At 37.3% G+C, this 12,736-nt stretch overlaps 1 protein-coding gene across 1 annotated transcript; it reads left to right on the forward strand.

Moving 5' to 3' along the window:
* Positions 1–1,019: 1,019 nt before the first annotated feature.
* On the forward strand, positions 1,020–6,196 carry LOC116736035 (5-hydroxytryptamine receptor 3A-like). The gene is made up of 8 exons (XM_032588251.1): positions 1,020–1,097; positions 1,315–1,359; positions 1,499–1,608; positions 3,676–3,848; positions 3,927–4,087; positions 4,161–4,371; positions 4,617–4,760; positions 5,800–6,196. Exons 1-8 carry the CDS (start codon positions 1,020–1,022, stop codon positions 6,048–6,050), a joined length of 1,173 nt encoding a protein of 390 aa, XP_032444142.1. The 3' UTR covers positions 6,051–6,196.
* The last annotated feature ends 6,540 nt before the right edge of the window (positions 6,197–12,736 follow it).

Below are 12,736 nucleotides of genomic sequence, written 5' to 3' on the forward strand. Positions count from 1 at the left end.
ATTTTCATTTCAACTTGTTGCAGTTTCTAACCAAGCAGCCAGACTTTCTGGTAATTTCTCAATTACCAGAAAGTAAGGTACTTCTTATAAAGTAACTTGCAAGTACTGTAACACAACCCTTGGATTCTGATAGAGTAATATCAGTAATATACTCTATCAGACTCTATCAGAATCCAAAAGTTGTATTCTGACAGAGTAACATTAGAAAATAAAGTAACTTTGTTAATTTCAAAAGACTGACCTGTAAGTTCTGAGAAACTAACCCATAATGTATAATAAAATCTAAAAGGTAACCTGTAAATTTCTCACAATTGGTTTGTAGCTTCTTGAAAAGTTGCTGTTGAAGTTTCAAGACGGCACAAACTGTTTTATGTTTTGCAACCAAAATTTTAAGTTAAGATATCAAATATCCTCACAGAATATTTTGCAAATTTACAAGTTTTAGTTTTCATTTGCTTTACAACCATTTAAAACGTTACGTGAACAGTAATGTAATAAATATCCATTTAATTAAAGTGCTCTACAGTTACAGGCAACTTAAGCTTCATTATCTGAATAAAAACCTCCCACATGGTGTCAAACTCAAATGTTGACTTTTTCCTGCAGCTGCTGGAGAACAATTGAAATGCTTGAAGGGTTTATTATTTTGTTTTCCTGTAGATGAGATGAACAAACAGAAGATGCATTTAATTCAAAGCCTCATTTGCACGTTTTTGTTGTTGCGTTTATTTAAGCAGCTTCCCGGTTTATAAAGGTTCACTCGGATTGAAATGAACTGAAGGGAGGCATGGCAGCTCTACGGATTTTTCCTCTTGTGATATTTGCTGGTAAGTCTGTTACTTAAAAAATGTTTATATTGCAAGTAGGAATCAAGAGACAGAATATGTCTTGAGTTTGTGTTAGATCTGGATTTTGTTGTCTTGTTTGCAGCAGGTTTTTGCAGCAGTCTGTCTTCAGATTGCACATATTATGGTCTTCTGGAACACCTGAACCTGACAGCGTCAGATACGGGTCTAGAAATGATCCGACCAGTGAAAAACTGGACCACCACCACCAAAGTGGACCTGGAGATGGTGCTGTACGGCATTTTAGGGGTTGTAAGTTTCCTCTTTATTTGTTTCATTCAAATGTTTCATTTAGCCAAGTTTTCCAAATAGTTTTTTATTTTTTATTTTAATGTATTCTTTTGATTTGGACATTACACGTTAATCAACATCATCACACTTAATCGCAGTGTAAATGTGCAGGAATTAGCACAGTAGCTAAATTATATCACAGGTTTCTTTGACATGTAAAACGTATTGATGTCTGCAGGATGAGAAGTGCCAAACTGTCACAGTTCACATTTGGGTCACAAAGGTAAGATTTTTCACTAGTCTGTTAAACATTTCATTCAATCTGATGAAATGACATTTGTAGATGTAAATATATTCATCATTAGTAAAATGTAAGTGCTAGAAACACTCAGTATAGCTCAGCTTCTGTTTTTTCTCACAAGTATTGGACGAATGAATTTCTAAGGTGGAATCAATCCGACTTCTGCGGGATAAACGAAGTTTCTGTTCCCAAAGCAAAACTCTGGATCCCGGAAATAGTCATTCAACAAGAGTGAGTATGTGTGTGTTTGTGTGTGGGGGCGTGTGTTTGCGTTTGTTTCTAATACCTTGTGGGGACCATTTTCCTGATATATACTACGTTGTGGGGACACACTGCTCCTTGTGGGGTCCGAAACCTGGTCCCCACAAGGGGAAACGCTGTTTTTGGGTCAGGGGTCAGATTTAGGACTAAGGTGTGAATTGAGTTTTGGTTAGGGTTAGGATAAGGGTAAGAGTAAAGTTTAGGCTGTAGAAATGAATGGAAGTCAATGGAAAGTCCCCGCAAAGATGTGTGTGTGTGGGGTGTGTGTGGGTCTGTACTTGTATATAATACATATTGAGAACCATTTTCATTGACAGAGAGAGGTCATTTGTGGAAAGTTTTAATTTTCTTGGTTGACACTTTTTAGGAACCAAAATGGCAACTTTTGATCAAACTAATTGAGCAACCTGTTCCCCTCCCCACCTGCGGGGGCGCTGCACCAAAAACCACTGAAGGAAACAACACAAAAACCTCTGAAGACACTGAGTACAACTTCCTTCTTCAATGTAAATAAAAATGGAGTTGTGTCAGATTTCAGGGGTTGCAGGATTTGTCTTTTTTTCTCCCGCTATCGCTAGACTAGCACTTTTGTTTTGGTTGTATTTACCCAGAATACCCTGCATTGTAGCCTGTTCCCTGCATCTGGAGCGGTCTGTGGACCACTTGACATTACACTTGACATTCACGTATGGATTCAAACTGCACCAGAATTCACTTAAACAGAACCCAGATCCAAACTTTGTTTCTTTGGTTTGCATCAGAGTTTGATTACAGATTCACCAAAACAAACCAGACTTTCTAGGCAAATGGACTGGAGTTTGATTAAAGTGGATTTCACGTGTCTGGTGTAAATTTAGCTCTGGTTAGGAATACACTAGTAATAGTTTGTGTTTGGAAAAATATCTGGGTTAATCACTGGGTCGTTAATAAATTAGATGGAAGTCAATATAAAGTCCTCAGTTGGATGGAAGTATAAAGATGCACTTTGGGAATGGCATACCATTTGGAAGCCATTTTCCCCGCTTCAATCAAACTCCAGACCATTTGAATAGAAAGTCCAGTTTGTTTGGGGAGGAGTTAATGAACTCTGTGGGAACTCTGACCAAAGAAGCAAACTTTGGTCCTACAAACCTCGGTGTCGGTTCGGTTGAAGTGAACTCTGGTATGGTTTGAATGTGAACGCCAAGCGGACCAGAGACCACTCCAAAAGCAGGAAGTGGACTACAGTCCAGGGAGTTCTGGGTAAATATAACCAAAACAAATGTGCTAGCTTAGAGCTAGCAAGAGAAATGACTCATTGTCATTTACCAAGGCCAAAAGAAAAATTCTCCAAACTCAAATCCTCAAATTTTTGTTTACATTTGTGAAGATGAAGTTGCTCTCAGTGTCTTCAGAGGTTTTTGTGTTGTTTCCTTCAGTGGTTCTTGGTGCAGCGCCCCCACAGGCCAGGAGGGGAACAAGGTGCTCAAAGGGTTTGGTTGGTTTGACTCAGAGCAGAGAGAAAGAGAAACTGAAAATTGAACAAATGTTGCAACTTTGCTCACCGATCAAACTGAGTCTATCAGGTGTAAAAAACACCCTTAGTTACCTAACTAACTGATTTTAAAAGTAACTAAGTTAGATTACAAATTACTTTATTAAGTACATTCAACAGCTGCTGCCTCAACGTAAAACTGACAACCAGGGCAGCATTTCCTCTCTACATCCTGTCCCACTAACTTCCACTCTCTCCCACTTACTGGTTTTGGACCAAAGTCCAGCTGTTGTTGTTTATGTGAGCATTTTAGTTGCAGTAATAAAATTTTATGCAACATTAAAACTATGTGCAATGCATCTGGTTGGTTTGGATGGCTTTTTGGAAACTGCTTTTTGTGTTTCCTTTTATGATAATATTATTTAACTGACCATCTAAAACATGTAAGTGTGACAAAGGCAAAAATAGAAGAACTGTGAAAGGGGAAATGCTTTTTCTCAGCATTGTATGCTACATTAGATGTTATCCGAGTCTAAAGTTGCTTCCTCTTCTGTTGCCTTCAGTGCCTCTAATGGCGACAGCATCTATGAAGGTCCTTGGGTCATCGTGTATCCCAACGGTTATATGTTCACCTTCTTCCGCCAGACGCTGACCTTCACCTGCCGCTTCAACCTCTACAAATTCCCCTTTGATTCGCAACGTTGCAACATCACATTTGTATCCATAGACACTGACGGTAAAACACAGACTGTCAGATTAGCATCCAGGATAGAGTCAGGAGGATGAATTAAAGGTTTTTCTGTCCTGTGCACAGTGAACAGCTTGGTCCTCGGATCAGCCAAAAACGACTCGGTTCTGATGGTCACGTCCACGCAGTTCATGATCACCCAGGGAGAATGGGGTCTGAAAGCCATCGAATTAGTCAGTGGTAACATAACCAATGGGTGGAGATATCACAGCACACTTTCTTACATCGTAAGAACACATCCACAGAAAGTTTGTTCATTTTCTGTAAGTCCATCTGACCCCAATGTGGCGTTTCTTTCAGGTGACATTGGAGAGAAAACCGTTTCTTTATGTCATAAACTTCATCATCCCTCTGGTGTATTTACTGTTCCTGGATTTGGCTTCTTTCTCCATCTCTGTGGATTCGGGTGAAAAGTTTGGCTTTAAAGTGACTGTGCTCCTGTCCATCTCCGTCTTACTGCTGATTCTGAAGGACATTTTACCCTCGACAGAAGTAGACCTGCCGGTGATTGGTGAGTAGAAGCTGCACTGCAGAAACACAAAATTTTACAAAGTATTTTTGCTCTAGTTTCTAGTGCAAATATATTAATACATTTGAAATTAGACAGAACTAACTTACACGTAAGTTATAAGAGCTTGTAATTTCTTAATTTTGACAATAAATCATGCAGATGGAAATTGTTGAGCTCGTTTTAATTTAAGGTATGATTAACTGGTTTATCGCCTACACAGCTGTATTAAATGCCTGTTTTTCCAGCCAACCTCTGCGTCGCAGTGTTCACCTTGGTGTGGCTCAGTGTGCTTGAATCCATGCTGGTGAGCTTCCTACTTAACCTGGATCCTTGTTGTGGTAAAGAAAGTAAGAGAATTTACATGAAAAAGGACATCAAAGTTCAGAAAGGTATGTTCTTAGTGAATATTTTGTAAAAATAGATTAAATTAATTTGTTTACAAATAATTTATTCACAGAAATAAGACCATTGTTGAAGTTCTGAGACAGGTGCGGTGTCTTCACAACTGGTAGTCCGGTAGACTCGGTTTGATTTGGGACCAGAACTCCATCACCTGCTCCACCTCCAGCTGCTGTGGTTCTCTGAGTCAAACCAACCTGTTCCCCTCCTGGTCTGTGGGGGCGCTGCACCAAGAACCACTGAGGAAACAACACAAAAACCTCTGAAGACACTGAGAGCAACTTCCTTCTTCACCAAACGGAAGCGAAATGGAGTGGGGTCAGATTTTAGAGGTCATAGGATTTCTATATTGTCTTTGGTTAAAGACCACGAGCCATTTCTCCCGCTAACGCAAAGCTAACATGTTTGTTACCCAGAATGCCCTACTCTGTAGTCCACTTCCTGCTTTTGGAGCGGTTTCCGGTCCGCTTGCCGTTCTTAAAAGCATTTAAACCGACCCAGAGTTCACTTCAACCGAACTGAGATCGAGGTTTGTACTAGGACCAGAGTTTGACTACAGCACACGGCATTCTGGGTAAATTCAACCAAAACAAATGTACTAGTTTATTGCTAGCCTACCACTAAAATCTGACCCCACTTTACTTCTGTTTATATTTGGTGAAGAAGGAAGTTGCTCTCAGTGTCTTCAGAGGTTTTTGAGTCGTTTCCTTCAGTGGTACTTGGTGCAGCGCCCCCACAGGCCAGGAGGGGAACAGGTTGCTCAAAGGGTTTGGTTCGTTCGACACAGTGCAGTGTGAAAATGAACCACAGCAGCTGAAAATGTAGTTCCCCAATCGAACAGAGTCTACCGGACTATCAGGTGTGAAGAGTTTATATCAGAGATCTGCATGTCTACTTCAAATCTCTAATGACTGGAATAAACATTTAAAACAGTCCTAGTTGTAGGTTAAGAATACAAACCTGTACTATTTGTATTTAGAGTTAAATTATTACATGGATGTTGATTCATTATATTTTAACAATTTAAAGAGGCCGATGAAGAGAATGGACAAGCTAAACCAGAGCAGAGTTTTTTCTCTCTGGGTAAACTCGGTGATGTCGAGCTGCTGAAGCTGATCCTGGAGGAAGTGAAGGCCGCTCGACAGGAAGCTGGCAGTCAGAAGAAGCCCAGATGCTACCGAACGGTGGCCACAATCATCGATAATCTGTTCTTTGTTGGATATCTTTTGACTTTTGTTGCATTTGTGGTGTATATATATGTTGGATGGATTGATATTTGAATTTTTATCTGGATTTTCTACACAGTTTTTTTTCTGCATACAATGATATTTGCCAGTGGATACTGCTAAGTCTGTTTTTTTCTTAATATATGCATGAATTTAAACATCAGACGACATTTTTCCTCATACTTTTACAAGTTTTTCTCTTTGTTTGACTCACAATAAAATGTTACACATATGAAATGTAAACTTTGTAATTTACTTGAAAGCCAATGCAGACAGATGTACATATGATGCAAAAATAATTAACATGCTAACTATAAAACCAAAGTAATAAAACATATTAAATTAATTTAGTCATAAAGATGCAAAATACGTAGAGAAAAGATATTCTGAACAATGATACATCAAAAATGTTTGTTTTACTCTACAGACAAATTGTTCTGAATTGGATTCAACTCTTAGTTGGTAAAATGGGAGCAGAGAAATTTGTATATTTCCTATTAAAAGTCTGAGCCTGTGGCGTTCCTCAAGGCTCCATTGTTGGGCCACATCGATTCAAAATCTGCATGTTTCACCTTGCAGAGGCTACAGAGTATCTCCATATGCTGATGATGATTTTATTTACTTTCCAATTCGATGTGTTTGTGACTTTTAAATGAGTGAATGTCTCAGAAATTTCTCAAATTTGATTCCAAAAAGACAGAAATTGTTGCATCAGGATTCAACTTTACTCATCTTTTTATATATATATATGGATTGTTGTTAGAGAGACCTAATGGACACCCTTCTGTCAAAATTTAATCGGAGTTTGATGGATGAGTGATTAATGACCCTAATTAATTGATATTAATTTCCGGTCACATGATGCCCCTCCCCCCATCCGGTCACATGACACCCCTCCCCCCATCCGGTCACATGATGCCCCTCCCCCCATCCGGTCACATGATGCCCCTCCCCCCATCCGGTCACATGATGCCCCCCCCCCCCCCCATCCGGTCATATGACCCCCCGGATGTCTCATGACCTCAGCGTGCTTAGCACGTGTTACACTATATTCCCGCTAATTTCAATTCATCCAATAGAAACAGAGACAGGCTCCGAGTTTTATGAGTAATACAATTAAAGTATAAAAAACAATAAGTGTTAAATAATCAAGAATAATATACAATATAATATACTTAAATAGAATGTTGTAATTAACTCCGGTTTTGCTCACCAAGCCGTTCGTGTTTGTGCGTGTGTCCAGGCAGAATACTGTACAGAGATGTCCCTCAGGATGTCTCAATGCCATACAGTGTTTAAGGGGAACTCCTTCTGACCTCTATGAGTTTGAATTAGCCAATAGAAGCAGAGACAAGGGGTTCGGTGTTAGAAAATCATTAGTAACATACAATATAGTATATTGAAATAGAATGTTGTAATTACCTCCGTTTTTTTAAACAGAAGGTCTTTCTGATATACTGCCTGAAGCGGTACACGCCACAGCCATCAGGAAGATACTCATGACCTCCGGTCATCATGCGTGACACGTGTGGTTCTGTATATTTCCGATCATCCCAATAGGGTCTCTATCGGGGGTTGATTGATATGATGTAAACGCCAGCACAGGATTCATTCTCGTGACTTTTTGGAGGGTGGGGGTAGGAGGCCCCATGACAGTGCTGCTCACCAAGCCATTCGTGTGTGTGTGTGGGTGTGTGTGTGTGTATATAAAGACATATAGAAACAAAAGTCCCTAAAGAAAACCTACAGTTTAACTATTTTACTGCATTATTTATGGTAGCACAATTAGCCAGTGTTGACTATGAGTTTGTGATTTCCTTCATCACTTCAATTTTAAACTTTAATAGATTTTTTTTTCTGTAACACTTGCTAGTGTGAAACATTTCAGTAAATGTTCCTCATTTGTACACGTACTTCTGAAGAATATGTGACAGACAGTAAACAGGCCTACGTGAGGCTGCTCAAATTTAACTTATATCTTTCCGCAGTTAAAGAATTTGTCCAGACTTTTCCAGAATTTGTCCTGGCATCATTGTGAATGATTTTGTTCAGTTTTTTTCTTGCTGATGAATCAACACTGATCTTCCCACTGCTTCATGTTTTCTCCAAAATAGTAAATCCTGGTTTAAATACATTTGAAACTCAGATTTTTTTTACTGTAACACTTGCTAGTGTGAAACATGTTAGTAAAAGTTCCTCATTTGTACTCGTACTCCTGAACAATATCTGACAGGGACTAAACAGGCCATGGTGAGGTTCCCTTGGATTTATATTGATTTACTCAATGTGTAAATATTTATCATATAGTATTTTTTTCTTTTGGTGTTTGTTGCACAAATTCAAATATATGCTGGCTATCAGCTAAAAATTCAATCAGTGAATTTGTGTTTTTTCTTAAATACTCCCTCTCATGGAGACTTACTTACATCTTCTGACAGCTAGCCCCACTTATAATAACATTGACTAAGTTTGCTATTGGTACACTTTACCTAAAAATAAAAATAAAACATACTCACTACACAACCATGCTCCAAGAGTTGCTCACAAAATGGTGAATTGTTTTGTTACCTTAAAAATGATCTGCAGCTTTTGTTCCTTGGTCCTAATGATGATGTTCACTAATGTTCTCTAACAGACAGTTCAACACCTCTTGTGATCGATAAGCTTATAAATGATCAATATGAAGCATCAGTATGCGCTAAAGAAGATCATATCAGTCAGATTAAGTAAAATATCATAATACTCAAAGCAATCAAAATTATATTTCTCTGAAAGGTCTTTTTTTTCAGGGAGTTTAGACTGTATGAAAGGAATCATTGAAATATACTATGAAATATTTAATCTGCTGCATCCCCATAATAAAACTTCAATTGTGAATTGAATGATTACATTGCATCTAGATACAAAAGAATCAACCGTTAATTAGTAATCATACTGACTAACAAGATCTGATCAAACAAGAAACTTGACTACCTCAAGGGATTTCTCACATTGGAGAATAAACCGTCTGACTTTCTTTAGCCACTAAATTTAACCTTACCAAAGTTTTGCCTTGGAGCAAACAGGTACTGAGTTTGAAGCGGATCAGACGCCTTCAGCCATCTGCTAAAGCTAGACTTCGGCCTTCCTCACTGTAAAATAAAACATTAGACTTAAAAAAAAGTTCAAGCGAACATCACTTAATTATCGTCGACTTGTTGTTTGTACTCATCTTAAACAAGTGGCAGGAACATTTGGATATATAAAAAAAAAGCTTTATAAGTTAATCTATTTAAGTTGAGTCCATGCAACAAGTAAAATAAAATAAAAAGTGAACTATTTGAAAGTAATGAGGATTTTGGGTGATAAAAGTTGAACATTTTAACATGCCCAGACACTACGCCATTTCTGCTCAAGCAAACCAAAAGGTTTTAAACAGAACAACCATGTCAAATAATGAGACCATGAATCTTTAATCTATGTAGCAAATATATTGCTGCTGCTGCTGTAAGCAGAAAATAAAAGAAGTTTTACGGAGAATAATATTTTGGATGAGTTTAAGAATATTGTTTGCCAAAATTACACGGTGTAACTACACTTGTCTTTTATATGTAGCAGTAATTGAATCTTTTGAGGCATTTGGTTTGCATAAATTAAAGTAAATACGGTCTATTTTCCTGCTCCACAAACTTAGCTAGCAATGTGCCAGTTAGCTTCCCAGTCTGAACTTCTGGGCAATGTCTTGATTCAGTCAAATTTTCTATCTTGTATCTCCTGAACTCTGATATTTTGCTTGCTGGTCTTCATCGTGCTCTGAATGCAGTATCGGGTTTCTCTTACTTTAACCCGCCCAACTTGCACCTGATTGGCATGTTAGCCTTTTGATTCCCTCCCAGCGAGGCGGTGCTTCACAAAGCAAACTGTTTGTCAAACTGTTGATCTGCCTCATGGCTGTTTTAGAAGATATGGTGACTGAGTTTTAGACAGTACTAGCCAGCTCATGCAGCTTGTTTTTACTAGATGGCAGTCCTAAAAGTACATATCTTTAAAATATGAATAAATACGTACAATTCCATAATTATTCGATCCAACGGTTATAGAAGTTTTGTAATAATGCAATTCAGGTATTTTACATTTTCTGGACTAAAGGAGGATTTCAGTTCAACACCTGTGGTTTCTTAATGTAAGTGTTTCTGCTACTGGACAAGAAACAGGGTTAAAAGAGGATTTAGAAAGCAAAATACAAAGATGATAGTTGTTTTTACCGAGAGCAAGGCTGTGACTAGTTATCAGGACAGAACGAGACCTGTAAAACTGTTGGGCATCTGTTCCAACAATTTATTAATCTTTAGGAAATATTTTTTGGACACAGCCATCCGCAGGAGCAAGATGAAGCAAGAACATCACAACATCAGATGTATTTTTTCATCCTTATATCTGTGATTTAAAACTATTTTTAATTTTGTGTCATCTTAAAGATGGAAAGAGTCGATTATTTTTCACCCATGGAAAAGTGTAATGTGTTTATTATGAGTAGGATTAACCAAGCTGAAGGAAAACGAAGAAAAAGGATAAATAAATATTAATTGATACAGAACCGAATCAGCAAATATGAACTTATGAAACTATTGAAACCTTCAAGAATTTTATGTTGTGTAAGATATTTAAGAAACTAATACTGAATCTGCGCTCATGAATTTCTTTATTTGGTTGTTATCTCTAAAATATGTTTACCTTTTGTTTTGTTGAACACCAGACATCTCATCTCTTTCCCACAGTTTTTTTTCCACTTAGTTCCACTACTGCTGTGGATTTTATAGTCAATGTTTAAAGCTTGCACAGAGTCTGAAGCGATGGAGGAGATTTACGTCAATATGGAACCTGTTGGAAAAACTGCATCTAATCACACAGGTAAGAACAAAGTTACAGAGAAATTTAGCATGTAATGAATTCAATTTTGCTAAGGTTGAGGTTTTTGTTAAGGTTCGAACAGCTCCAAAGAGAGGCTCTGCCTCCGTGCGGCTGTATGTTTGGGAATCCTGAATGTTTTACTTTTGGCTGAACTCATCGCCCTCAGTGTTCACAGTGAGTCTTGTTCTAGTTATCTTAAAGATGTAAAAAGACTAGATTTTATGTTTCTGTTATATTAAAAAGTCATTGTTCCCCTTTTGAAATCAAACTGATCAAATAGCAAAGGTTTAAAAAGAATAAAGCTTAGTGACTCAAAGTTTTGCAGAGAGGTGAAACATTACACATGAGTTTGATTCATTTTCAGCAATGGTTGCATTTGCAGCCATTTAGGTTAGCGTGTCTTTAATATCTTCTCTTTTTCAAACTATTTACCCAACGATTTATTGTTCAGTGTTACCTCAGTTTAAATTCTACAGGCATAACCAAAATCATGAAACTATTTTATAAGTCTTAAGTGAAAACACGGTATTGCCACTTCTTTTTGCAAACATGTTTGTTAATTTTTTTCTGCAGCTCATCACATGACAGCAGATTTTTCTGACATCAGCAACATTCTGACCGAGCAGAACAGCAGCAGCGAGTTTCCCTCCATGATCGCTAACTTCACTGAAACGGCTCCACGAGCTGAAGACACTTTAAGGTTGGTCAAAACTTAAAAAAAATTTGGATCTCGTTAAAAATTGAATTCTACTCTGAATTCTAGAGTATAACTAATAACTTTCCTTTTTGGTCTAAATGAATATAATGTAAATGAACAACTTTTATTTTAATTTATTAAGTCCTCTATCATTTGCGTGTGCTGAAAAACAACAATGTAAAACAAACTAAACTTTGATTTTTTTCTCCTTAAAGGGAAATTGTGTCCTACAGAACGAACAAACATCAGTTGTTCCTGTTCATCCAGGGGCTGCGGAAGAAGAGAAGAGCAGATCCACTAGTGATGGATGATTAGGATCTGTGTTCACTGTGATATTATTCACCAACAATAATGTAGCTTATTAGTACGTTGTTACATAAAATCCTAAAGATAAAATGTACACTTCCAACTGTTGTGACCTGCATCTAATAACACAACAATTTTATCGCTTGTACTCTGTGTTTTTCTTTCTTGTTAAAACTCTGACATGATAAACAAATGTTTTTTTTTTTTTTTTTTTTTTTTTTTTTTGTTGTTTTTTTTTTGTATTTTTGCGGAGAATCGGTTGATGCACTCTGATTGTGTATTAATGTGACTTTTACTACGAAACTTTATGGAGTTCCAGTTGTGTCCGGTAATAGCGGATTAAGTTCTATCTTGGTAAAATTATATTTCCAATTATTTACTATCATTTGTAATAAAGTGATGCCAACACCACGGATTCAACAGTGAGGAGTTTGTTCTAGTCATCTTAAAGATGGAAAGAGTCAATGTTGTGCTGATTCTGAGTAACTGAATGACTTTTTATTCATTTCAGAGTTCAATCAGCGAGGTTATTCATTTTGTGATGGTCCTAGTCTAAAAAAGAAAGAAACAAAGAAAGAAAGCAGCAAATGTACATGTTGGTTCCCCTGAAAATACGGATAAAATCAGTCATTGTAGGGTTAAAGTAATTTGAAGAGGGAGAAGCGTATAAACAAGTCAAGTCAATGACGAGTCAATGACATGATGCTTTCTGCATTTTTAACTCGGTTAACTTAACTTTTTGTTTTTTTTACTGACTTTAATACATTTAAATTGCTACGTTGTTTGATAAGTAGAATGGAAATGACTTTTTTTTGTAAATGGTCTTGTAAATTAGCGTTTTAAAAAT

This window comes from Xiphophorus hellerii, chromosome 16 (genome assembly GCF_003331165.1).
Source record: "Xiphophorus hellerii strain 12219 chromosome 16, Xiphophorus_hellerii-4.1, whole genome shotgun sequence".
Classification (NCBI taxonomy): domain Eukaryota; kingdom Metazoa; phylum Chordata; class Actinopteri; order Cyprinodontiformes; family Poeciliidae; genus Xiphophorus; species Xiphophorus hellerii.

Bases quoted from the DNA above. Each gene is read 5' to 3' on its own strand.
- LOC116736035 (XM_032588251.1), top strand. From the start codon at position 1,020: ATGATCCGACCAGTGAAAAACTGGACCACCACCACCAAAGTGGACCTG. The intron at 1,360-1,498 runs GTAAGATTTTTC...TTTTCTCACAAG, and splicing joins TTCACATTTGGGTCACAAAG to TATTGGACGAATGAATTTCT. The intron at 3,849-3,926 runs GTAAAACACAGA...TCCTGTGCACAG, and splicing joins TGTATCCATAGACACTGACG to TGAACAGCTTGGTCCTCGGA.